The sequence below is a fragment of the Solanum tuberosum genome, unplaced genomic scaffold (genome assembly GCF_000226075.1).
Source record: "Solanum tuberosum cultivar DM 1-3 516 R44 unplaced genomic scaffold, SolTub_3.0 scf00140, whole genome shotgun sequence".
NCBI classification, from domain to species: domain Eukaryota; kingdom Viridiplantae; phylum Streptophyta; class Magnoliopsida; order Solanales; family Solanaceae; genus Solanum; species Solanum tuberosum.
In genome coordinates, this window is record NW_006239064.1 from 67,297 (window position 1) to 92,764 (window position 25,468).

A 25,468-nucleotide genomic window follows, 5' to 3' on the forward strand; every position below is an offset into this window, starting at 1 on the left:
TATATATATATATATATATATATATATATCATTGTAATTATTTGAAGGGGTATCGATTGACACCCCTCAATTATATGTGGCTCTATCCTTGCATTCTTGGTTTGATAGATCAATATTACTTTTTGCGATATTTGATCTGATGTTTTGTTGAATATATAATTCATAAATTATACGTAGATCATTATGTATCAAATGTTGTAAACAAAGAAATTTATGGCATAAAATCATAACAAATCATGTATGCCCTCATGTTATATTCAATTGAAACTAACTGTTGTCTTATGAGTAGTCACAAATCATCACAAGTTTTTGTGCTTATTCCAAAAGTTTGCAATGTGACTTTTATTGTAATAGTATTTGCTAGTAAACTTAAATATGCCTAATTTCGTAAAAAAAATTATGATCACTCAACTAATAATTATTATATCAAAAAATTACCTTTATTTTTAGATTTCACTTTAAACAACAAAGTGACTTTTTTCCTTTTGGCTCATGATAACATGTAATCTTTGTCTTTCGGGTGAGCATTTTGTGTACACGGGATAACGCTTATTGTGTAATAGCTTTACATAGAAAATTTAAATCACATCAGATAAAGCTTATGTGATAGACTCAACTCAAATAACATTGACACTATGTTTGAATCATTGTGACCCATTATATTGTATTGTATTGTTATCATACACACAATGTTTGTTTTGATTGTTACTTAAAATGTATTCTATTGTTAAATTTCATTGTTACGTAACAATGAAAATTCCCATTTTATGGAACAACTGATTTGGTGTGTTCCCATTGTTACTTAATTTCTTTTTTTCAATAATATCCTTACTTAATATTTCATATACTAATTTATCTTTTTTCCTATATTATTTAATCCCACCTCCTACCTAGCAACTACTACATTGTTTTGTCTCTTTCTAGGTTTGGTTGTTTGTCCTTCCGATTTTTTTTAAGCATACGTTCTTCCCCTTTTTCATATTTTTATTTCTTTCAACAGATTATTTTATATGATTTTTTAAAATATAATTAAAGCAATCTAGATACAAACGAGATGATAATGTTTGATAATATAATTATAATTGATGATATAAATTTATGTTACGTTCATATGACATGAAAAAATATGCATGATAGTATTGTTATTTTATTATTAATTATTGATAAATTTAGTATTTAAAATAATTAAAGACATTTAAGTAAATTTATAAATTATAATACGATACGATACAATCAAATCAAATAATAAAAATATTATTAAACAACAAAAATAAATACAACAACGAATAACAATGATCCAAACACAGTGTAAAGAAATTGATATACATCATTCATTCCTCCAAAATTATCCCTTAGGAGACAATTCAATCCCAACCGTTAAAATAATCTCTTAGTAAATCGATGATGATTCTACAGCCCAATAATCCAGCGTCTTCTATCAAAACAGTAGCTTTATGCTTCATGTTTACCAGTTAAAAATTAGGAGAAGACTAATGTCAAATGATCTTTAGCTTATTTTTACTTTCTGCAAAACTGAAAACACCCCAACTATGTTATTTATAGATTGTATAACTGTTTTTGAATAAAGAAATACAAGTGGAGTTTTCTAAGTTTTTGGTTCTTGAATTGACTAGGGAAGGGATTCTTGGTGAATCACAAATCAACAAAACCAATGATTCTGTTTATGTTGAGCTTTCATTTTCTCTGAAGTTGATTTTTGTTGTTGGGGTTGTTGTTTTATGTTGTTTGACTTCAATTTAAGCAACCCCTTTTCTTTCTTTCTCTTAAAGTTCTCTTTTTTTCTTTTTTTGAAATTGTAACTGTAATGGGTTTTGTTTCTTCATCTGGGTTACTCAAGAATTGCTTGAAAGTGAAGAATTTGAATTGATCTTGAAATGGGTATGGCAAAAAGATTGTATTTTTTGAGGTTGAAGAGGAGAAATTATGGAGTTCTGTTTAGAATTCTTTTTAGTTTATGGTTCATCCTTGGAAGGATTTTCCCAGTAATGGGTGTCAGGCCTCTCAGAGAAAGATATCGTTCGTGGGGAGATGAGGTTAGTATTGGAGTTACATTTTGTATCTGCACTTCCTTGTGTAATTTGCGCCTTTTAAGGGATAAATTATTTGGTATTGGAATGAAATTGGTCCAAATAGTGGAAAGAGTACAGCCCTAATTAGGATAGGATTGAGGTGTAGATTGATTTGATTGCTGTTATTCTTCGAAAATTTGTTAATGTTGTAAAAGTATCACACTATGAAGATTGGCATTTTAATTTTGAACAGCTCAATGGAGTATCTGACAGTGAAGATTGCTACTTAAATTTTGAATTATGTATTATTTGTTGTTGCTATTGTTCTCTTCTCCAGTATTTTTACTTTACATACTTATTGTTTGTTATGTTCTACTTAAGCCGAGGGTCTACCGGAGACAACTTCTTTGCCTTCACAAGGGAGTAGGGGTAAGGTTGCGTACACATCACCCTCCCCAGACCTCACTTGTGGGATTACAATGGGTTTGTTGTTGTTGTATTAAAAACTGAAACTTTACTCATTCAAGTGCTCAAGTGATGAAGTGCAAATTTTGTGTTAGCTAGCTGGTGAAAGGAATTCCAAGCTATTTGCTTAACCTGCATCTGATAGGTTTAGCGCTTCATATTTTTTGAATCTTACTAAACACAAGTCAGTTTATCATGCATAATAGCAAGGATGGATTCATATGACTAACAAGTAATTTGCTTTTATTTGTCCCTCTTTTAATAAGGAACTTGCTCTTGTGAGTATACTTCATTATCGTGAGAAAATATAATATAAGGTAGGATTTTCTAGGGACTGTTTTATGTTTATGCCTAGAGCCAAGATATCTGCCACTCCAATCAATGCTGGACACCAAAAAGAAAATCAGGGATGATGAAATGTCTGGATAAGTTCAGTTAATGAGATATGAAATTATTTACTGGATAATTCAGTAAATGAGATATGAAATTATTCCGACACCTAGTCAAGACTGGATATCAAAAGTTCGCTAGGAAACTGTATCGAATCAAGTTCGACGCTAGCTATATTTGGTTTCTTGGTGATTAACATCAAGGTTACTATCCTTATTCAGTTATAACTTCTTGGAGCTCATTAGGAGTGTGGGATTCTGGAAAGGGCATTACCTTCCTGTATTTGAACAGGGGACATGAAGATCGTATCATTGCCAGAAGTGAATAAGTCATGTTATTTGTTCCCCCTGCTGTTCATGCCTAACCATTAATTATATGCTTATTGTTGTTGCAGTGGCTTCTGGTAAGAAAGGATGAGAATGAATTGGGGCCTTTTTCTGCTTGGAATATAACAGGAACTTACAGAGGTTTGTACAGTATGATGTTTTAGTGCATTGCTGATCTTATAAATGAGTGTGGAAGAACACTTTCGTGTTGATATATCTTTTTTAAAAAGAAACTTTCCTGTTGTTCTTCCTTCACTCGTATGCAATCTGGTGATAAAACCTTAAAGTGATTGAATAGGACTCATCAAACACAACATAACAGAAAATTCACGATCACTTCAATTACTAAACTCAGATGCTGCTTCGGTCTTGAATCTAAATTATACCCTCTCCTCGATATTTGAACTGCAGGGTCTTGGAGGTTCCTAGATTCAACAAATAGCTCTTCCAAGTTTCCTGATTTTAGGAAGTCCAATGGCAACTCGGTCCTTGAATTGATAAGTAATCCAACAAAAATAACTGGTGTACATTATGTTCAGGTAATCCTGTCATCATTAAATAAGTGATTTTCTATATGAAATGCTATGTAAATCCTTGTTTTCTGCACAAGTACTTGTCTCAAACCTATTAATTGTCTATGTCATTGTGTCCCAATAAGTTTACTGAATTTTAAGTTGATGACTTGGGTAGTTTACTTCTCTTTCTATCTTGAGAGAGCATCTATCATAAGTCATACCTGGACTTGCAGCATGCCATGCTTGTTATACTGGACTTTACTTTGCTTTTCTAATTAAGCATGATGTTTCCAAGCAAAAGTTGCAATTGACTGTATGTTTGTAGAAAACCATATTTTTTGTAAGGTTTTCTATTTTTGGTATACATCTTGTGTAGGGTGAGTTTTGCCCTTCATTAAAAAGATCTTCTTACTTTTCTACAAACGTCTTTTGTCAAAAATCAAAATGAACATATATCCATAATCATATGGTAAATGTGAAATTGCATGTTCCACACAAAGGCGCTAATCAATGATGGCATAGATCCAGGCATAAAGGAAATTAGACATCTATGCAATTAGAAAGTTTTAGTTAGTTTTTATTTCATTTTTAGGAAGTTCCTCCGAACCCCCTTCGACAGAAAATTACACTTTTTATACGTGGTTAATATTTATTTTCTATGTAGATATAGTAGATGTTGAATCCCCTTTGGCTTTTTCGTGTGTCCACTTTTTCATAATTTGAACCTTCTTAGTGAAAATCTTTGCTTTGCCACTGCCGATAAGCACTTGCAAGATCGCAAACCATGGAATTATCAATGTTGTAAGCTCTATACCTTACAAGGAACAGTTTGGTCTGCTTACTGATTCTAGCTTGCTTCTTTGTTGTAATGTATTGCTATCCTTTGATGAGTGCTGAAAACGGTTAAACATATGATTTTTAAAAGTTGAATTCCAATAGTCTAATGCAGATTAACTATTGATAGTAATGTTTATTTGGCATTTCATCTTTCTTAGATGATGATACTTCGAATGCAGAAATTGTACATTTCTATGGTTTAATCTTTATTTGATCTCATTTTCCAATCAACAGGGTGCAATAATTTTCCATGATGTTTTTGACAATGAACATGGAGTTGGTGGTGCCCAAATAAGGGTAGAAGGTGTATATATATGGCCATTTAGACAACTTCGAATGGTAGCTTACAGGTACTAGTTCTTATGTGGTACCTAAGCTGAAAGGAAATTTCTAACACCGTCTATCTTGTGCACCATGGAAGAAATTGATATAAAAATATGCCAAAGTATTTAAGTAATTTACGCCGGAAGTGTATCAGTTGTTTTCTATCTTTGAAATGCTTCAGTCCTAAGAAGATGCTACAGTCCTTTTATCCTGCTGAATGATTCCAAAATGATATTTACAATATAAGACAATGGATGTTTAGGATGGGTGTCTTTGCAAAGCTTCAAGCACTCTTAAGTAATTCATGCCATAAATTTACAATTGTTACTAACTTTTAGTTGCTATAGTCCTTATCTCATGCTTAAGGATTCCAATTAAAAGTTTTTTTTTTTTTTGGGAAATTGTCATTGAAGTTTCTAAATCCTGTGTTCTTCAGAAAATGGAATGTAAATTTTAGATATTGGTTCTACATCACTTAACATTCCTGCAGATGCTATTGTCATGTGCTTCATCAACTCACAGTCAAGCTTTTAATTTGCAGTGGCAAAGATGGTGAGTTTGGCCAGGAAGACGATTATCTATTATCAAATCCATATCACTTGGTATTAATTACAACAATATGTCATTTGTCCTCAGCAGGGATTACTGAGTATCGCTTTGACATGACTCCTGATGATCATATGTTACAATGAGTTCTGCTGCTGCTTGAATCAGTTGACATACTTTAAATTTCTTCAGCAGTGTTACATGCTTTTATATTTGAAGAGCATAATGCTTGAATACCATTAAGAATTTGACATGCTTTGACTTTTATATATGATATTTTGGTAATGGTATAACAAATTTCAAAACTTTTCTCTTCTACTTTCTTAGGGCTCCTTTTGTCTACTGTATTTCTCTTTCTTTAAAGTAATTTGCAGGGAATAGCTTTTTATTAACATTTGAACTTTAGCACATGTTTGGATAGACATAAGTAGAATTCCTTTTCAAAGTGGAGATGATGAGGGGGAATTATGAATGCTATTCATACCCCTTCTGATGGGCTTCCTTTCCCCCTATCCTTTCCTTTTCCCTTCCTTTTTTGTTGTTTCAAAAAAGTTATTGTATATTCCATTCTTCCCATGGTAAGTCATTCACATGTTCAAGAAAAATGACCAATATATCTGGATAAGCTCCTGGTCAATGGTCTCAAAAAGACAATTCACATTACATATGCCTTCTTTTTTCTTTTATCTCCATTTTACCTTGTAAGAAACATATGCTTTTGCAGTCCGGTTTAGCTTCTTTGTAATCAAAATAGCAGAAAATGTGGGCTGCTCTTAATCTTTGTTCTTCCATAGTGGCAGCTAATTACCATCAGATATCTCATATTCCTTGGTAGTCAAATTGAAATTATTTGGAAAAGATAAAAAGGAGGCACTTTATCAGGAATTTCTTGTGTTCCGTAATGGCTATAATGGTTACTTTAGATGTACATCCCTTTCATGTGACAATAATTCGAGTTTAATACTTTATGGAGATTTATGTCATTGAAAAATGACTTGCTTTATCTTTGTTGACAGCTTGGAGTTTTCTCGTCCCAGATATTCCAGGAGTCTTCTCGAGATAAGATTTGGAAAAAGAAACACTGTAATAATTTATTTTTTTCAACATTGATCCAGTTTAATGTTTTAGCTCCTAGCTAACTTAAGTATCTTTTTGTTTCTGCAGCACCGTTTTACGAGATGGAGAAAAATTGTAATATTGAAATTGCTGCACAAATTGCTCGTGTCTCATCATCCTCAAATGGTACTTGGCTTTCTTATTTACCTTTCACCTTTGATACGACTCGAGCATCAAGAGGAAACATTTCTTCTCTGGATCATTTGGCTTTCATATATGCTTCCCAATTCATTCATTTCATGAACTCTATTTTATATAATTTTTACTGCAATAATCATCAAGAAAGGGTTTTTTAAATAAGGTTAGGTCAATCATCAAGAAAGGATTTTTGTCATTACTCTTTCAGGTCTTGGGTATTTTAGCTTTTGATGCCTATAAGTGTTCTAAAGTTAATTTGACAAGATCACCCTGCATTATATATGCAAAATGCATTATGTTACCTAAGCTACTTCTTTTGTATTCGTTCAGGATCTTCATATGCTTTTCTGCATGTTAATCAAAATTTTCCAATCTATATATGTACCATCTAAGTTGCGCGGATTCTTCATTTTTGCTGCCGCACCCGTGTCGACACGAGACGGGTGCGGGATACGTGTGGGATTCGATCAACCCACATTGGATACTTTGACCAGGGACCATGGACAAATTTGGGGGAGAATTGAGATTGATAAAAGATAAAATAGATTTAAGACATGGCATACCTTTAATATTATAGTCCTTTTGTATCTTTTTTAGCTTTTCCTCTAGTTCAATATTTGTTGCTGCATGTTTCAACCCAAACAAAGAGACACTAAGAATTCAAGCGGTTGTGTTCCAACTTTTGGTAGACAGTAGCAATGATCTATAAGGAGAGTTAGTGGAAGGCCTTGAATGACTTTCTTCTTCTCTTTTTTTTTTTTTGGAAGAAGAAGTTGGGGGTGTTGGGAAATATGACCTAGAAGATCTTTCAAAATTTAGAATATCTTTATAGCCCTATTTTATAATTTTGGACTTTTCGCCGAATCCCAGCACCCGTATCCGTACCTGGATACGTATCCCCGAATCTTAAAATTTAGATTTTGCCAAATCCGACACTCAAATTTGCATCTGCGTTGGATACCCGCACCCAAGTATGAGCAACTTAATGTACCATGATGCAGTTTGCCCAAACAGAGAGTGTTGATACCATGTTAAGAAATGGATCTTGAGCCTAACTCAACCCCAAAGGCTAGCTCAAGAGTGTTATATAAAGAGACCACCCATTCCCTTCACCACAATGTGGGACTTCTTCACATTTTCTTTGTTCCATTTTAATGCATATCTCGATTCAGTATTCAACTTATCCATAAGTTTGTGCAAAATATAAGGAACAAGTGATTTATTTTCCTTTCTCAGATGGAGCTCGTGATCATTATCAACTAGAAGGATTGATAGAGAGCCCTTCAGTGGATGCTGACGGAGACTGTTTCTCACCGATGCTTTTGAATGCTACTTCTGTCAATATAGAGGTTTACTACAACAAAGCGGTGAACTACACATTGATGGTCACATTTGTATCCTACAACACTTCTCATTTTTATCCATATCATTTTTGTAACAGATATCGCTTGTCTGGATTCTTTAACTTCCTGATCCACCAGATATCTTTTCTGCAAGTGCTCCTTCTGATTCGACAAATGGAACATAGCAACACCCAATCAGTAGGACTACCTCTCTCTCTCCCCCCCTCTCTCTTATAAAGCCTAGAATGACATGTGATATTATTTTTCTAGGGAGCTGCCAAAGTTTCAATTCTGATGATTGGACAACAGGCTATCATGGATGCTTATCTTTGTCTTTTGCATCTGACCGCAGGGATACTTGTTGGTAAGTTTGATAAGTGCTGTTGTCTTGGTAATCCCAGCTAGTACATATACATTTACAGAGCTCTCGGCAAGTTAATCATACCTTGTGATCAGTTTCTAGTTTGATTTTATATGGAACATTGAGGTAGCATCTAAGCATTATACGACTATACATGAAAATTATTAGGATCATGCTAACAAGTCATTCCTATGTCATTCTTCTGCTTTGTCACTTTTAGAAGAAGCACTGTTAGAAGTTTATGTCAACAGTTCTTCAAAAGAATTTTACATTCTTAGCATGTACACTATTTTCTGGTAGCAAACTTATGTTGTTGGATTCATCCTTCCCTTTCTTTCATTCTTTTGCAGAATCCCTTTTCAATGCTTTTGCAACTGCTGCATTCTTCAAGTTTGTTGTCTTCTCGATATTTGAGATGAGATATCTACTTGCTATATGGAAGGCAAATAGGCCCTTGAATAGCGGAGAGGGTTGGGAAGCAATGAGGCGCGAATTGTCAGTACTTTACAGCCGTTTCTGTAAGTATCTTTTACTTGAGGTGGACTTGTACCGAAACAGTTAACAGAATCAGCAAGTGAAGATTCGTTTACTACACATGCCTATATTACCAATATGCAGGCTGCTATTGAAAGGGTAGTTAGATGTTAAAATCAAATAATTTATCTGAGTTTCCCTGTTTCGAAGTCTTTCTTTGTTCAATTTTGCTTGTGGACATGCTAATGAATTAATCACTTTTTTCTATCTATTTTCCCCAATTTTTTTATGGGGTATCTAGAGGCTGTAATTTCAGTATCTATAATTATTTATTCAAAAACAAACAAACTGGGCTACACAGTTTGGGAACTTTTGATATAACAGAATGATCCTGAGAAGGCTTCAGTGTCTGAACTGCAGAAAAGAAAGCAACAAGGGAAAAATAACAGTGTCACTAGCGAGAAGCTTCTCTTGGGATTGTTTTCCCAGGCAATTTTCCTTTTTTAGTTCCAAGAAAGCGGCCGGGGTATAACTAGAATTCTATTCCAATCTCGATATTGCTCAACATAGAACGAGCTTTGCTCTTAGACGGGCTCTAAAGCAAATGCAATTGGTATCTACTTTCCAAATCATATAGAAACAGAAAAGAAAATCTAAATTATACTATCAGAGCAGGAGTATCATGCCGTTATGCCATTCTAACATCACTTAACATAGTGAACTAAAGTTCTTCATTTCCATGGGGCAATTCAATATCTTTCTCCTTTCAAAGTTGGCCACTTCTGTTGCATTAGCAATTAGTCATAAACAATCTGCTTGCATTTACCTTTTCTTTTTCTGAATCTTTTGCAGATGGGATCCTTTTAGGCGGCCTATTGTTCATGTATGAGTTTCACAAGTTTCTGCGCCCTATTCTTTTACTTTTACACTCATTCTGGATACCTCAAATTGTAACTAATGTCATTCGCGACTCAAGAAAACCGTTGCACCCTCATTACATCTTGGGAATGACTCTAACTCGTTTGGCAATTCCATTATATGTATTTGGCTGTCCTCACAATTTCATGCGTATAGAGCCTGATAAAAATTGGTGCATCTGCTTGGGAGTTTTTATTGTGCTGCAGGCATCAATTCTTCTGTTGCAGCATTACCTTGGATCTCGGTGGTTCATTCCACGTCAGGTTTGATACTGGTCTTTCAGTTGAAACCCTCGAAAGGATTATTTGTTGAAAGCAGAAAAAACTGAATAATTAGTGCTGTCTTATGTAAGCTTTATTGTGATGTTGCAGATTTTACCCGAGAAGTATAACTATTATAGAAGGTTTGATCAGGGTGCAAATCACGCCACTGACTGTGTTATTTGCATGACTGCTATTGATCATACTCAACGCTCAAATAATTGCATGGTACTATAAAAGAAACATTCTCTAGCTTAATTTAGTGTTCCTATTAGAATGCGATTTTAACTCCAAAAACATGCACAGTTAGTAATTGGCCTAACGATGTTCAGGTGACACCTTGTGATCATTTCTTTCACTCCGGTTGTTTGCAAAGATGGATGGACATAAAGATGGAGTGTCCAACATGCCGACGTCCTCTTCCACCAGCTTGAATAAATGTTATTTCTTGAATTCATCTTGGTAGAGCAACTGACATTGCCCGACCTGTTTAGAAAGGTAAATGGCTTTACTTGAAGTTATATTTGAACAACTGATAATGACTGACCTTTTTGTGCTGCAACCTCCAGTGGTTACCGTTAGTCTAATCAAATTCAGCAATAGTTCATATTGATTTTACTTTTAACAATGCTGTTGTTTAAAATGTCTGCCTTGTAGCTTGCCATTGTCCGAGTAAAGACTATGGGTGTGTTCGGTATGGAGGAAAACATTTTCCGCAAAATGTTCTATAATTCTCATGTTTGGTTGGTCAAAATTTTGGAAAATATTTTCTATAGGAAAACAAGCTCATTTTTGGGACACAAAAGTTCCACAAGTGCCATTCCAAATTGACTGTTTCCTCTCCACCCTCCAGGACCTCATTTTCACCCCATCTCCACCACCCCACGCCCCTACCTCCACACCTCACCTCCAATAGTATTCTTCTAGATTATATACAAATGCTTTTAGGATAATACTTTTTTGCTTACATTCTGAACACAGCAAGAAAATAAGTATGTAACCTATTGATTTTCTTGGAAAATATTTTCCTTCCTACCGAACATGCCTACGTCATGATACATTTCCTTGTAAATAGATGTCTGAGGGTCCTTTTTTTCCTATGATCCAGAAGGAAAAATGTTTGACAAAGCTTCATACTCTCTTTCAGGTTGGAGACTCAGAGAATTACATAAGAAGTTTTCTGTATTAAAAAGTTAAGCACTGATTCACCCGACTTGCTGTGCAGATGCCGTTTATTGTACATTACTAATATAATATCTTGTTGATTAACTGTCTATTCTTTTCTTATATTTCACCACAATCAGATTTTTCTTTCAGAAATACATTTACTTTCAGTTTACAGCAAACTTTGTTGGAAAAATGTAGTTATTTCCAAGTTGGAAATTCAAGACTGTAGTTGATATCTTCAATAGGTAAATTACAGGTACATAGCAGATATGTTTGGTTTTCAAAAACAAATGATGTGTTATATTTCTTGTGATACTCCCTTCGTTTCAATTTGTTTGTTTGATTTTGACTTGATATGGAGTTTAAGAAAGTACACAAGACTTTTGAATCTTGTGGCCTTAAACTAATCTACATTATTAGCAAGCAATTGTTGATGGAAAGAATTGTTGCTATGTGAAAGACAAGGAGCTCACTATGTGAATTAGCCCACAACTCCAATTATGTAGGACTTAGTCTGAGGTATTAATGTTGATTTTTGGATCTCATAAAACAAAACGATACAGTGGAATACAATGCAATACAAACAAAGACAAGGGAACAAAGACAAGGAACGAGTTACCTACTTCAATTATTGATGGAAAGAATTGTCGTTTTGGGAAAAGATGCTCGTACAGCATACAAAACCTAGTATGAAACTTGATTTGATTATCAAACTTGTGATATTTCCAATGTCTGTTTTTTCCAATCCCTCTTTAGGAGCTCCATCTTTTTTCTCCCCGGTGATTCAAATTCACAACCTTTGAAATCGGAAGTGTGATGTTTCCAGTGTTCTATATTTGCATGAGGAGTGGGAGGCAAAAGTATACGATAATGCAGAGCCTAATATACCAATCTGGAAGACAAATTACTTCTTGAGGCCTGGATATCTACATAAAAAAATGATTTGGCCAGAAAATGCGAGCTTTGAATGAGAGCTTACTTATGAGCAAAAGGGAAGGACAAAGTTGTGGGATATTTTGGTAGAGGAGATAGAGCTGGTAAAGACGACCAGTAGAAGCCTCAACAGAGGAAGAATTCAGCACAAGATAACATGCCATTGCATATCAGCAGGACTGGATTTTGGACATGAGAATAATAAGATTTTCAGTTAATGTACATAATTTCTGCTGAAATGATAATGCCACATTTCTTGAATAAGCTCTCTTGCTTGAACAGAAGATTGAATATGCAATCATGATGAGCCATGAACAGATGTTTTAATAATTGAAATCGGATACATGATAGATCAAATCATATATAACTAACTACTCATTGGCTGTATTTGTTCATCTACACATACACGCAAAACTATTTGTCATTTTTAATTATGCTAAGCTAACTGAATGCTAAAAAAAAATGAATACACAGTGTGAGAGCTCTATTATTACAGAACTGTTACACACACGATTAATGTTAAAACATATTTTGCAGTGCTGTCCTATTCTCTCCCCGAGGGAGGAGGAGGGGGTTCAAGAATTCTTGAACAATCATCATCTCTTCCGATTTGAATCACGATCACCTCATTTGAGAGGCAGCAGCACTGGAAACTGCTGCATAGGGGCAGAACATTTTCCTCCTCTCTTTCCTTTTAATAACCTGTAGCTTGGGGGAGCTTGGTCTTGTCACATGTTTGGAAGACCTGTTGTTGTATACAAATTTAAATGTCGTCTTAGTACGAGGAAGACAAGTAAAAGAAAGGTAGAAGAGGTTCCAATATGCCTTTTACATTCTTACTTTTGAGGTAGGAAAGGATGATCAAAATTAGGCACAGGTCTTGCAAGCGGTACCAAAGTTCTCCTTAGTTGTTTTAAGGCCTTCTCCTCTTCCATCTAATCCGCGTTCCAGAAATTGGAATTAGTCTACTGACTTTGTAATGAAAAATATTTACGAATAATAGTGTAGTTGATAATATGACCATACCATTCTTGCACATTCTGCCTCCTCCTGATACCTCTTATACATCATTTCTTTCTCCTTAATCTGCAAACTTATAAGGTGAGTGCTAGAGCCATCGAAAGCCTAAGAGCATGATTAAAGGGGGAAAAATTTACCTTCTTATCAAATTCAGCTCTGTCAACAGCGCGGTGATTTACATGTAGATTGAATTCCTGAACCTCAGTGAATGGTTTACGTTCTTTCTCAGGAACTGGAATTGGATCCCTGCATTATTAGGTAGAAAATATTAGCCATCTTTCAGTATTACTGTGTAGAAGACTTATTATTCCTCAAAGTTCTTACTCAATCAAGATTGGTTGCGCCTTGAACAACCTCATGTTAGCTTCTTCCTCCTCCAATCTCTTCCTTTCTTCCATTTCTCTTCTCATCTCCTCTTCATGCCTAATGAGACTCTCAAGTTCGAAAGGTTCTGTCTTCGTGCAAGGTTTTGGCTCTGGTTTTGGTGGAATCTGGCAAGATAACATGATAAAATGAGCAAATTTATGTTTTTTTAGTGAAAAGAATGATATCAACGGAATTGGTATCGAACTTTCATACCACGGGATAATCAGTAGTATAAGGATATGGAGTTGCTTTGGGATTTCTTGACCTATCTTCCTCCATCTGTTTCTGTAAAAGTTCAGAGAACAACTTCCTCTCTTTCTCAACTCCTCGTTCCTAAATTCCGGGAAAAGCCAAGTCAGGACTGAACTATATTTTCAGCTTAGAACAAAACCAAGATGTAGAACTGCCTGATTTGTACCTCGGTGTATAGATGAAAAGGATTTGGTATAGTGTTTCTGAGAACATTCTTGTCATTTTGAGGTTGAGAATACAAGGAAAGCTGAAAAAACATAAAGCATAATGATGAGAAAGAGGCGCGATAGGACTCTATCAGAGAAAAGTATAATAGTAAGAAATATGATTGAACCTTGTCAAACAGATCATCAAAGTTAGCTTGAGGCAGAATCCTTTCATTTGTGGCAAAGTGAAATTCCTGAGGCACAGTCACCTGCCTCTTTGTGTTGCAGAACATTCCCAAATCTCCTTTACTTTCAAGAATCTACAAGTTAAGGGGAAACATTTAGAATGAAGCAAGAGAGTTCAATCTAATTGATCACCAGAATAAAGTAGGCGGTGGCAGATGTTGATACCTTCTTATTCAAAGGCCTTGCCCTGAACTTTGGCGCTTTTTCAAGTTCTTCCTTTTCCAATTCTTCTGTGCTTTTGGCAATTGGAGGTCGTGCTCTTAGTGATGTTTTAAGTACAGGTGATTTAGGTGCTGTAAGATGTGGCTGCCACTGATGACTCTGAGATCAAATGAATATGTTTTCAGTTAGTAATTAGAGCAAGTAATTGTTTTCGTTTGAGTTATTACAGGCGCCACTTGTAGTACCTGAGAAGAAGATTCTATTGATTGAACTGAAGTTGTATCCACGTTCTTATTGGCCCTTGCCATTGTTTCCAAGTGAAACTCCTGCATAAGTAAAGATGTTATACAAACTATCCTGGTATGCAAACTTTGCCCTTAATTCTTTTGGAATCACTATACCATACCTTAAATTCTGGAAGTTGGGGTGTACTTTTAGGTAATAATAATGGTTGAGTTGGAGCTTCCAAAATCTGTTATCACAACATGTACAACAAAACAGCGTTGGATGGTAACAATCATAAGAAAAGTTTATAAATCAAAAGGCCGTTGTAGAGCTACCAAAATTAATTGCCAACTACTGTGTAACAAGAGCTACCTTTTTGTTAACTGGGTGAGCCTTAAATTTGGGAATTTTGGCCATCATTTCTTCCTCAAGTTCAGCTGAACTCTTCACCCTTGTTGGACGGACACGTTGAGCTGTTTCAAATTCGGGTTCTTTAGGCCTGGTTAATGTAAGTTTTGGCTTTCTCTGTGCTCGTCCAGTCGGATCACCCTGTGTGATGAATGTACTTCAAAAATACTGTCTAGGGAACCTGATCCATATTATTATACTAGTAAAGTACCAATACTTACATTTGAAGTAGAATTGCTCATGCAAGGCAGTGAATTTTCCCTTGTGCCAGATTGGAATTTCTTTATCATTTCTGCTGTTGAAACAAACGGGGAAACAAGTGGCCTAACATACATCTGTACAATACAAAGTTTAAGTAAGATTCAGAGAATTGAAGTTTGCATGTATTAAGTGCAAGAAAAAGGAGTTGTGATTTACCTTTCTCTCCTCTTTTCGAGTTTTAGCTGCAGATGCGAACAAGTTAGAGCTGCTATTAGCTACCCCAAGTCTTGTTTTGTGTGGCAAATGTTGAGGAGGTTTGATATCAAGAATCTAACAGTTTGGAGAGAAAGAAAAAGCAAGATCATCAGATAAAGTAACATGAAATATTCTGCACAATTCACATCCAGAGAAGATATAGAGAGGAGAGACTTACCTTCCTAGATTTTCCCTCTTCTAGTTTTTGTCTCTTTACTGCTTGATTTTCTTGAGCAAAATTTGGAGTTCCAACATCACTTTTGTTAATGGCTTGCCTGTGCAGCAGCAAATGAAATTCACTTACTTTTTACCAAAGAACAACTAGAGCATTAAGAAAATCCATAAGATCCACTTACTTTCTAACAGTAGCTTGATTAGAACTCCTCAGATGTGACTGTTGTGGTTGAGTTTTTGACTTTAATGCTGAAGGGTTTCTAAGTATGCTTGCAATCTTTTTAGCAGTTTGTTGCCTCTTGGAGTTAGTCTTCCGAGAGTCGTTCTTCTGAGCTGTTATTGTTGGTCCGGGCGTGCAAGTTTCTGTAGCATGAAAGTGCTAAATTAGAATCTATATAAGCCAATTCATTCTAAGGATCAAAGATAAGAAAGGATTCCCATAGTACAAACTTACCTCGCACAGTAGACTGCTTCTTCTCTTCAGATTCCTGGAAAATTATAAAGACATGATAAGATAGTGTTCAAAAGGCACAAATGGTGCTTCTTCTCTACAAGTTATGAACGATACATACCAGATTAGGAAGACTGGTGCAAGGTTCTGGTATGATCAAATTTGGCGTTACCTCGTCTTTACTTTTAGAAGAAGTGAGCACAGCAGCAGTCCTGTTTTCAGATAGTAATGTCAGTACATTGACACCAGTAAGAACCTATGTTGCTCAGACTCATCAAAAATGTTGCCGGGTTTAGTGAATTTTGGAGGATCACACATGGATGCGGGAGCATTTTTGGAGACTCCGAGCAACATAGGTAAGAACATAATCCCAAATGAGATAAGAATTCAGGAGGTTTTTGCAGACCTTGTGTTATCCTGCAACTCATCAGCATCAGTGAAATCACATAGGCTCTCAAGTTGAACCATTCTAGCAGTTTTGATTTTTGGCATAAAAGCTGGACAAACAACCAAGAAGAAAATCAACATGTCATCCCAAAATTGGCACTTTAATAAATATAAGCAATCAACAACAGCAACATAAACACTCCACAATTGACAGGGACATTATTACAGTCCATAAATAAATATACATACGCAGTGAAATAATTATATGCGATGAATAAACAGATCAAACAGAACGGGATAGAAGGGGATTAGTATTCGGTCTTGGTTAGTTCCACCTATATGTACGAGAGTGGTTGTGATGGAGCACATTTGATAATTTCTTAAACTCGCGAATTCCAACTACACTACACTTATTTGAATTTCTTCACAGTCAAGTCAAAATGTTCATTGATTGTAAGATCCGTATGCTTGATAAAGTAGAACACTTTATCAATGCATTTGAACTACCACTAACTGTTTAATTTACAATTGACCTGCATTATTACAGATTCCATTAATTGGGGGAACAACACACAAAAGCGAGAACCCAAATAGTGTAACAGAGAATGAAAAAGAAATTGACATACGAGAAGGAGCATAGCTTCTTGAAATGTGGAACCAATGCTCAGCTTTCCGTGTTTCGTCTTCCGTTTCTTCATCAACAAAGTCATAAAATCTGGGCGCTGAGAACTCATACGCCTCGTCGATTACAAACGAGTTGGGATCATACATTTTTGAGTGAATTTTTCAGAGAGATTTGTGGGTCTGAATTTGATCTTTGCAAGAGAGAAATGGATTGAGTAGAAAATGTTGTGAATTTTTGTGTCTAACGGTCGAATTTTATTTTTGAATAGCAATTTGGCAACTGTTGGCATTGTAACGGCTATAACTCCAGTTGTCAAAAAGGTAGCGACGTCGTTTTGGTCCCTTATAAAACCACACTAAACTATGCACGTAATTTTTGATAAAACATAAGGTTTTACACCATTTTTATTCCTTAAATATTTTTTCTAGGTCTATATTAAATATTTTATATCTCATCGTATTTTAGTAAGTTTATTTTAAAAGACTTGAAAACTACAAAAAATATATGGTTTCTTTTAATTTAAATTTTAATAAATCAGCTAGTATTTCCTAATTATATTTTTAGACTAGCTATTTGACTTTTCTTATATTTTATAAGTTCAAAATAATTAGTTAATATTTTTATTTGTTATTATTATTATTATTATTATTATAATTTTTATATATATTTAATTTATTAAAAAATATATAAAAATATACTTAACTCTCTACTCCCACACCCACTATCCACTACCCACCTGCACACCCCACTTCCCCCTATTTCCCCTAAGCAACACTATACAACACACCATTATGCAGCAACATACGAAAAAGAAAAAAGACACCCATGCACACATTTGCAGAATACTCAACTCCAATTCCCATACACCCAAATACACAACACCGATAAAAAAATCCACCCAAACATTTTCACACCCAACACCATTACCCACACGTACAACAACATACATACTCACCCTTATATTATATTCTTTTTCACTCACAGACAAAAGGTTGAATTCGAGGTTTGCTTTATTGATTTTGAGTTCGTGATTTCTTATTAAGATTTTTTTTTTTCGTAAATAATTTTCACAAGAGGTAACATTTAATTTAATTTAATTTTGTATAGTTTTATTTCATGATTATTTAAGACTTGATTCCAATGTTATGAAATTGCTCAAACTTTATGTATGTTGAACTTTGATGCTATAATATTAAAATACTTACCCATTATTTTATTCTATGTTATCTTTCATCTTGTACAATATGCTACTAGCAATTAAGTGTTTTTTTATATTCAACTAATTAAATGCTTGAAAGAATTATTCTAATAGTTTTTTAGTCAAATTTATCTAAAATTAAAAATGTTTATTTAGAAAAAATAAAAGATGGAGAGTTACACATTTATATTTTTATTTTATTTTAATGTCTTTTGCTATAACTTGCAAGTATACTTAAAATGTAAATGCATCTATATCAAATTTGAATATGAAAATAGCTTTTTTATTTGTTTATGATTTTAGATTTTTATTATTTAAATAGTATTCATAAATATAAATAGTATAAAATAATTTAATCACTAATAATACGCTTAAGCTTTCTAAGGTAAGCATTAGGACGGATATATGACCCGTTAAAAATATTTGTTTCGATTAAGAATGTGGTTACACGTCTTTTTCTTGCGACATTAAAATAAACTCAAGAATGAGGTGACACACCTTGTCCAAAAATATAATTATATTTCATTAATTTAAAATAACACTTTTAGATATAGTTAATAAGTGTGATGCAAAGAAAACAGTTATGTCTCTAAACTTCAAGACCAAGAATGCGGTTACGTATCTAGGTCGAGACCAAATAAAAGTTCAACAATAAAAATATGAGCGAAATTGTAGCATATAAAATATATTCAAAAATAGTTAAAATAAGTATAAATTAATAAGAGCGACCATGCTAGAACCACGAGAATCAAGGGATGTCTAATACCTTTCCCTCAGTCAACAGAATTCCTTATCCGAACTTTATTTTCGCAGACCAAAAAAAGATGACTTGAAACACCATAACTCAATTTCAAGTGGCGACTGTAAAAATAAAATAATCTCTAATCAATACCGTCATTTAAATTGGAAAACTCTTTTTGTCAAAACATTATTTTGAAAAATAGGGGTGTGACAACATGATACATGGAAACTCCCTCAATATTAATCTTTACCAAATACCTAGTATTCCGAATTACATAAGGTTGAATTTGTGATCTCTCTTAATGAAAATTCTAAATCTTCGGCGAGAGTTGTTACATGAACCTTCTTTTGAAAAACTAATCAAATTACGTCTAACTTTACCTCTTTTTTTTTGGGCTCAATATCAAGCATAGTGTTTTTTTTTAGTGGTTGGTTTGAAGTTTAATGAAGGAAGAATAATGTAGGACGTGTCGATTAAAGAGGCAACTGTCCCACTTTTTGGTTTGAAAACAGACAAGTAAAGGCAAAGGTGGCGGCGTTATTTGATGAGTTTCACTTTCCCACCCCACACGTCACCATTAAAGTGTACCATTAAGCACCTCACGCCACGTGCTTCTTTGCCCCCACACAGAGAATCTACTCCACCAATTTCGCCGAGTCAAATCAAACAAACAACTACAGTACACTTTTCCACTTCACCTCTCTTATTATACTTATTATTATTATTATTATTTATCTTTTTACGACACCAATTAAGAAAATTATTAGTAGTAGTAAAGTAATATATTTATCTTGGGTTAATTGATTCACTTTAATTTTGATATGATATTTTCCAATTAACTGTTTAAATAATTGAAAGTGGTATGCATGCACAATATACTCCCTCCGTCCCATTTTATGTGATGTAGTTTGACTCGGCACGAAATTTAAAAATGAAAGGCAAACTTTTAAAACTTGTGGTCCAAAATGAGTGATAGAAATTTGTGTGGCTGTAAATCATTTCATTAAGGGTAAAACAGACATTTTATAGTAAAATTGTTACTTAATATAGAAATGTGTCATTTTTTTTTTGACCAACTAAAAAGAAAAGTAAGTCATATAAATTGGGACAGAGCAAGTAATAATGTTGGACGGCAGAATAGTACACCCAGTGGCGGATCTATGAAGGGCTTTGGGGGTGCCACGCCACCCCCGAACTTCGATGGAAACTCTATATATACATAGGTATATATATATAATATTTATATAAATATAAAGCGTGCCACCCACTGAACAAAATTGGCTTATAGTGCCACGGTAAGAGGGCAACTTTAGAAGGTTGAGGTTGCGGGTTCGAATCCCATTTGGCACCCACGGACTCTAAATCCTGGATCCGCCACTGAGTACACCTGACGTAGACAAAGTTCCCCGTCAACATGGATTCCTAATGATCTATTTCCTCCGTCGTACCTGACATTTTTTAGATTTCAAGATTCAAATAAATTTATTTTTATTATAATTTTTTATAGATCTTTTAAATATTTTAAATTATTAATTATTGTGACTTATAATACTTTTTACCTAGTTTATAAATATATAAATTTCATTTAAAAAAATTGAAAATTTCATGTGCAAATTCCCGATCAATCCCGATCAAACTTAAATTATTTGACTCTAAAAAAATGAAAAGTGTCATATAATCACTTGGCTAGAACGCAGCAATAACTTAATAATTAATATGTATGCTCTTACTTCCTACTGATTATAGATTTAAGACTTAAACATTGGAACCATTTGCACGGTTAGACAGCCAATAAAATCATCATCATCAAACGAACCTACCAAATCATACACTTTTTAACAATTAGTATCTCATAAATATTTAAATTAAAGATATATGACGTATTAATTACATCAGTAATCCACATTAAACTTCCATTGGTGGAGCAAGGTTAAGATCAAGATTTAATTCTCTTCTACCTAAGCCTACTACTGAAGATGAATCAGATTCACTATCAACTACTCTACCAGTTACACCGTTAAACTCAGCCGCCGTCGCCACCGGTTCAAACCGGTATGGTTGGGGCCGGTTCACTAATCCGGTTCGCACTAAATTACCATCATACAACAAAATTGGTTGTCCATTAGGCAGAACCGCCACGGCCGGTTGCCGATGAGATATCGGAAACCCATTCCTGACATGGTCACCAAGGTTGCGCGTGAGGTCGAGTTCTGCATGACTGGCCGGTTGATGAAGGAACATCGGAAATCCATTTCTTAGCAACCCAACTTCAGCTGAACGGCCACCATTGCCACCCCCTTCGAGACGGCGCGTGAGATTGAGCTCAAACGGCGATTGAACAACGGTTTCCCCAATAGAGGACTCTGCAGGGCTGCTTCTGTTGCTCATCATGGCCGGTTGTTGACGGAAAATCGGAAACCCATTTCTCACCAACCCAACTTCCGTATAACCACCACCCCCTTCCTCGAGGCGGCGCGTGTGGTCGAGCTCCGGCAGCGCGTGGACACCGTTTTCTCCACTAAAGGACTCATTCGGGCTGCCGCTGCTATCATTGGGGCTCTGATCCTCCGACGGAAAGGGGAAATTTGTCTTGGCTTTGAGTCCACGGAATTCTCTAGCCGCGGCATCGTAAGCCTTTGCCGCCTCCTCTGCAGTGTCGAAAGTTCCCAACCAAACTCTGGTTTTCTTGTTGGGATCACGGATTTCAGCAGCATAACGACCCCATGGCCTCTTCCTCACTCCTCTGTAGTGAACCTCTTTCTTCTTCACTCCGTTTGTAACTTTTTCCTTCATAGCCATTTAGCTGACTCGAGTATTATTTTTATTTTTTTTGGAATAGACGTGTAATAAGAATAGCTTGAGGAGCAACGGAGGGTAGCTGCAGTTATATAATGGATAACGGAAGAGAGGGTAAAAGTTGTTTTCTTTTTCTTTTTTTCGATGTTGGAGGGTTAAAACTTTGTCGGTGTAAATTGAAGCTATTAAATCAAAATCATTTAAAGCTAGCACAAATTTTGCTATGTAAAACTGATATTTTCACCTAATTTTTTTTTTTTTTTATAATAATAAGAGTGAGATCTTGTGAGGGTTTAAAAATGCGGTGAAGATGGAGGGACCGCCCAAGTTTCAATAGAATAATAATGTGTATCCGATTACGTGGGCAGGCGGGAGTTTCCAAAGACAAAAGCTCTTTACGTGTTAAATTGACAACCCCGACCCCGACCCATGCAGGCTTAGCATTGCAAGATAGCCGATTCTACAACGCGCTTCTCATTAGTCACTACACTTTTTTTATCCTTATGTGACAACACAATCATCACATTCTTTCGGAACGTTCCTTGACAAAGATGATTATTTATCTGAAATGACGTAAACTTAAAAGTTCTTATTTTGAAATATTTATTACTCTATAGTAATTTTTAGGTGCCTAATTTTTATGGGTTGTTTATTTATTCACATCACAATTCACATGCCTTTCTAAAATGTCTTTTTTTATATTTGTTTAGTTTAAATTTTATGTATTTTTTTTAAAAAAAATTAATATTTTCTTTTATATATTAAAAATAACAACCAAAGTAAAATTTTATTTTAGAAATACTGAACAAATAGAGGAGCATGAAATATTTGACTTGGTGAAACTTACTTATTACCTTTGACCAAAGTGATATTTTAAAAATGTATAATAATAATAATTTGATTTTGTTATTATTTTTTTATAATCATAAAAATATAATGTTATTAGAAATCGTTTTCAAATAAATCTAAAGAGGAAGCTTCTTCAAGTTTTATTTTTGAGGAGAGGGCATTGGTAATGTGCGTATAATAATTAACTATTGACCTACCACTACTACTATTGTAGTCGTGTATTTTATACTCTTTATAATTGTTGTACCAATAATTCAATTAGCCGTTTTTGGCTCCTATTTGAAAGCGACAATTCATCGGTCCACTCCACACTGTCTTCCTCACATACGCGTCTTCTAAAGAAAACACCGTGTTTTAAAATTCCACACTTGTCATTTCTCACAACAAAGAGGTGATTTATAGATAGTGATCTTGGAAAAGTTGGTTTATGCAAATATTTTTGAGTTTGTAGAGAATCTCAAAAGTGAGTTTGTTTAACCTATTTGATATCATTAATAAAGTGAGAAAGTAATATATATATATATATATATATAAATGAGAAATATAGAGAAGGTGATGTGGCAATCTCCATTTCCATTTTTCTTTTTTCTCTTTTTTTTTGCATCTTTTTCATATTTAAAATATTTAATTTATTGTGACAATATTATTTAATTTATTATAAATGAATATTATATTAATGAAGGAACATTTATGTATATCAAAGACTCTTCACATGTCAAATATTTTTTTATTTTTTATATTATATAAAAAAGAAAAATGACAATTACTACTCCTCCAATTTATTTTAATTTTTAATGTACAAAATTTGAATGTCTAAAAATTTACTACTCCACTCAATTTCATAATTTGAAAAATTAAAAGTCTCATAAGTTTTTTTTTTTGCCTTGTGGGTATTTTCTTATTATATAAAAAAGAAAATGACAATTATATATATATAATAAAGCTAAATGTAGAAAAAGTGATGTGGCACCTATCTATGACCTTCATTCCTATTTATCTTTTTTCTTTTTTTTTGGCATTTGTTAATTTTTCTCCTCATTTTTAATGTAGTTAATATTTATATAATTGTTGAATAATTAATGTTTTATTGTAAATATGTTATATTAATGTAGATGTCCATAACTTCAAGATGTAATTGCACCATTATGTGTAATAAACTCACACCTCCATCACCTCCTCTTTTATCTTCCACGCCCCTTAATCTTCCCACATTCTCAAGAATTAATGTCATGTTAATTGTTATCTCTTTATATGTCTTTATGTAACAATATAAATAGAGATGTTGAGAATTATGTTATGCACTTGAAGATTTGAGAAACACTTGAATATACTTGGAAGAATAAGAAAACTCTTCTATCTTATAATCTCTCTACATTTTTTGTCTACTTTCTTACTTATATTATTACTTCTTTAGCTTAATTTGAAATATGTTTTGATTATTGAATAGTCACATCTAATTGCATTTACCTTCTAGACTATAAAAGATGTATTAATACTTTGTAATTGTTCAATATAATTATAGACTATGAAAATTTATTATCTCCCAATAAGTATGAAATTTGTTACAAACGAATTCAAAGAGACAAAAATCTATGTGAAGACTTATTAAATATTATTTTTGTTATGAAGCTGCATTTTCAAGGTAATAAGTTGCCCACTTCTTTCTTTTTTGGTTGTTTTAGAAATAGTATAAATATGCAATAGTGTGAAAAATGTTTCGGAATTTCAAAAATATAATACTTTTCAAGTACTTTATTTTTTATTTCTTTTTTTCAATTTGTCTTTGATTCATTTAGTTGAAAAAATTGACAATGATTTAAATTATCTTTATGTCCAATGCAATGGACAGAAAAAGTAAACCCACATAGCCACACTAAGGTATAAAAAACATTTTATTCTTTACCTTCTTTTTTTTTATTCAATATAAATGCATAATTATTTTATTCAAGATTTTTATATGTATTTATACTTCTGAATGCAATATCTTTGAGTGGGTGATTGTTTCCTATGTTGAATTGAGACTTTGATGTGTGAGTTTTCATCACGCAATAACTTTTGTATGCTCTTCCTTTGCCTTTCTTTTTTTTCTTAAATAACTTCTTTGTAATTTTTCATGATCTATAATTATTTTCCATCAATTCTTTTGACTTTATAAATTTTCATCAAATGATATGAGTGATATAAATTTATATTATATTAATCTCATAACGTCTTTTTTTAAAACAATCTTGATTCTTTCCATGTGTTCTTTCATAATACTTAAATATATATTTTTTTCAATAAAAAAACTTAATTTTTTCAATCGATTTTCGAAAAGAGGAAAAAAAAATCTAACAATACAAAAAAGATCAAAAGACGAATGATTTCAGGAAGAAAAAATAATTGTCAAGACAAAAATAATGATAACTCTACCACCATCCAAACCATCATGGTCTTAAAGCTTGACTTGTATTAGAAAGGTTATGCCAACACATTTTTAATTAATTAATAAGGCATTAGAAAGGCCATGCCAACACATTCTTAATTAATTAATTAGGCTAAATATATGCATTGACAATTTTTAGATATTTTTAAGTTAACACAATTTTATATAGATAGGAATAGACAAGATGATATAATACCTCTTTATGAAATAAAATATTATTTGCACCCTTCTTTCATTTAACACTTTAATTGTGAAATAAATTGGACACATGATAAAAAAAAACTGAAGATTGAAAACAAGAGTTAATATTCATTCAAAAACATTGGTACTTAATATTTATAATAGAATGTTCAATGTAAATTTATGAGGAATACGAGAAAATGGGTGAGGTGAAAAG

General features: G+C 33.6%; 3 protein-coding genes across 3 annotated transcripts; 1 reads left to right on the top strand and 2 right to left on the bottom strand.

Moving 5' to 3' along the window:
- The first annotated feature begins 1,398 nt into the window (after nucleotides 1-1,398).
- LOC102581881 (transmembrane E3 ubiquitin-protein ligase 1-like) lies at nucleotides 1,399-11,501 on the top strand. Its single transcript, XM_006351878.2, has 15 exons — nucleotides 1,399-2,054; nucleotides 3,280-3,352; nucleotides 3,623-3,750; nucleotides 4,798-4,913; nucleotides 5,429-5,489; nucleotides 6,450-6,516; nucleotides 6,598-6,675; nucleotides 7,924-8,081; nucleotides 8,169-8,228; nucleotides 8,301-8,394; nucleotides 8,742-8,909; nucleotides 9,718-10,046; nucleotides 10,155-10,271; nucleotides 10,376-10,541; nucleotides 11,191-11,501. The coding sequence occupies exons 1-14, from the start codon at nucleotides 1,896-1,898 to the stop codon at nucleotides 10,475-10,477; spliced, it is 1,710 nt and encodes a 569-aa protein (XP_006351940.1). The 5' UTR covers nucleotides 1,399-1,895; the 3' UTR covers nucleotides 10,478-10,541; nucleotides 11,191-11,501.
- Nucleotides 11,502-12,374: 873 nt separating this feature from the next.
- On the bottom strand, nucleotides 12,375-17,295 carry LOC102582210 (protein TPX2-like). The gene is made up of 20 exons (XM_006351879.2): nucleotides 17,063-17,295; nucleotides 16,456-16,546; nucleotides 16,171-16,261; nucleotides 16,053-16,086; nucleotides 15,781-15,961; nucleotides 15,603-15,699; nucleotides 15,386-15,499; nucleotides 15,190-15,303; nucleotides 14,933-15,109; nucleotides 14,742-14,807; nucleotides 14,581-14,661; nucleotides 14,339-14,494; nucleotides 14,116-14,247; nucleotides 13,948-14,028; nucleotides 13,743-13,862; nucleotides 13,488-13,654; nucleotides 13,301-13,409; nucleotides 13,170-13,229; nucleotides 12,984-13,078; nucleotides 12,375-12,888 (listed from the first exon to the last, which is right to left on the bottom strand). The coding sequence occupies exons 1-20, from the start codon at nucleotides 17,205-17,207 to the stop codon at nucleotides 12,765-12,767; spliced, it is 2,235 nt and encodes a 744-aa protein (XP_006351941.1). The 5' UTR covers nucleotides 17,208-17,295; the 3' UTR covers nucleotides 12,375-12,764.
- Nucleotides 17,296-20,828: 3,533 nt separating this feature from the next.
- LOC102582537 (ethylene-responsive transcription factor 4-like) lies at nucleotides 20,829-22,082 on the bottom strand. Its single transcript, XM_006351880.2, has one exon. The coding sequence runs from the start codon at nucleotides 21,798-21,800 to the stop codon at nucleotides 20,907-20,909; it is 894 nt and encodes a 297-aa protein (XP_006351942.1). The 5' UTR covers nucleotides 21,801-22,082; the 3' UTR covers nucleotides 20,829-20,906.
- Nucleotides 22,083-25,468: the final 3,386 nt, after the last annotated feature.

What these genes read in the sequence shown, in the direction of transcription:
- LOC102581881 (XM_006351878.2), top strand. Translation starts at nt 1,896, where the DNA reads ATGGGTATGGCAAAAAGATTGTATTTTTTGAGGTTGAAGAGGAGAAAT. An exon ending in AACATAGCAACACCCAATCA is followed by an intron (nt 8,229 to 8,300) that starts GTAGGACTACCT and finishes TTATTTTTCTAG; the next exon opens with GGAGCTGCCAAAGTTTCAAT. An exon ending in AGTACTTTACAGCCGTTTCT is followed by an intron (nt 8,910 to 9,717) that starts GTAAGTATCTTT and finishes AATCTTTTGCAG; the next exon opens with ATGGGATCCTTTTAGGCGGC.
- LOC102582210 (XM_006351879.2), bottom strand. Translation starts at nt 17,207, where the DNA reads ATGTATGATCCCAACTCGTTTGTAATCGACGAGGCGTATGAGTTCTCA. An exon ending in GAGTTGCAGGATAACACAAG is followed by an intron (nt 16,262 to 16,455) that starts GTCTGCAAAAAC and finishes ATCTGAAAACAG; the next exon opens with GACTGCTGCTGTGCTCACTT. An exon ending in GAGCTGAATTTGATAAGAAG is followed by an intron (nt 13,230 to 13,300) that starts GTAAATTTTTCC and finishes ATAAGTTTGCAG; the next exon opens with ATTAAGGAGAAAGAAATGAT.
- LOC102582537 (XM_006351880.2), bottom strand. Translation starts at nt 21,800, where the DNA reads ATGGCTATGAAGGAAAAAGTTACAAACGGAGTGAAGAAGAAAGAGGTT.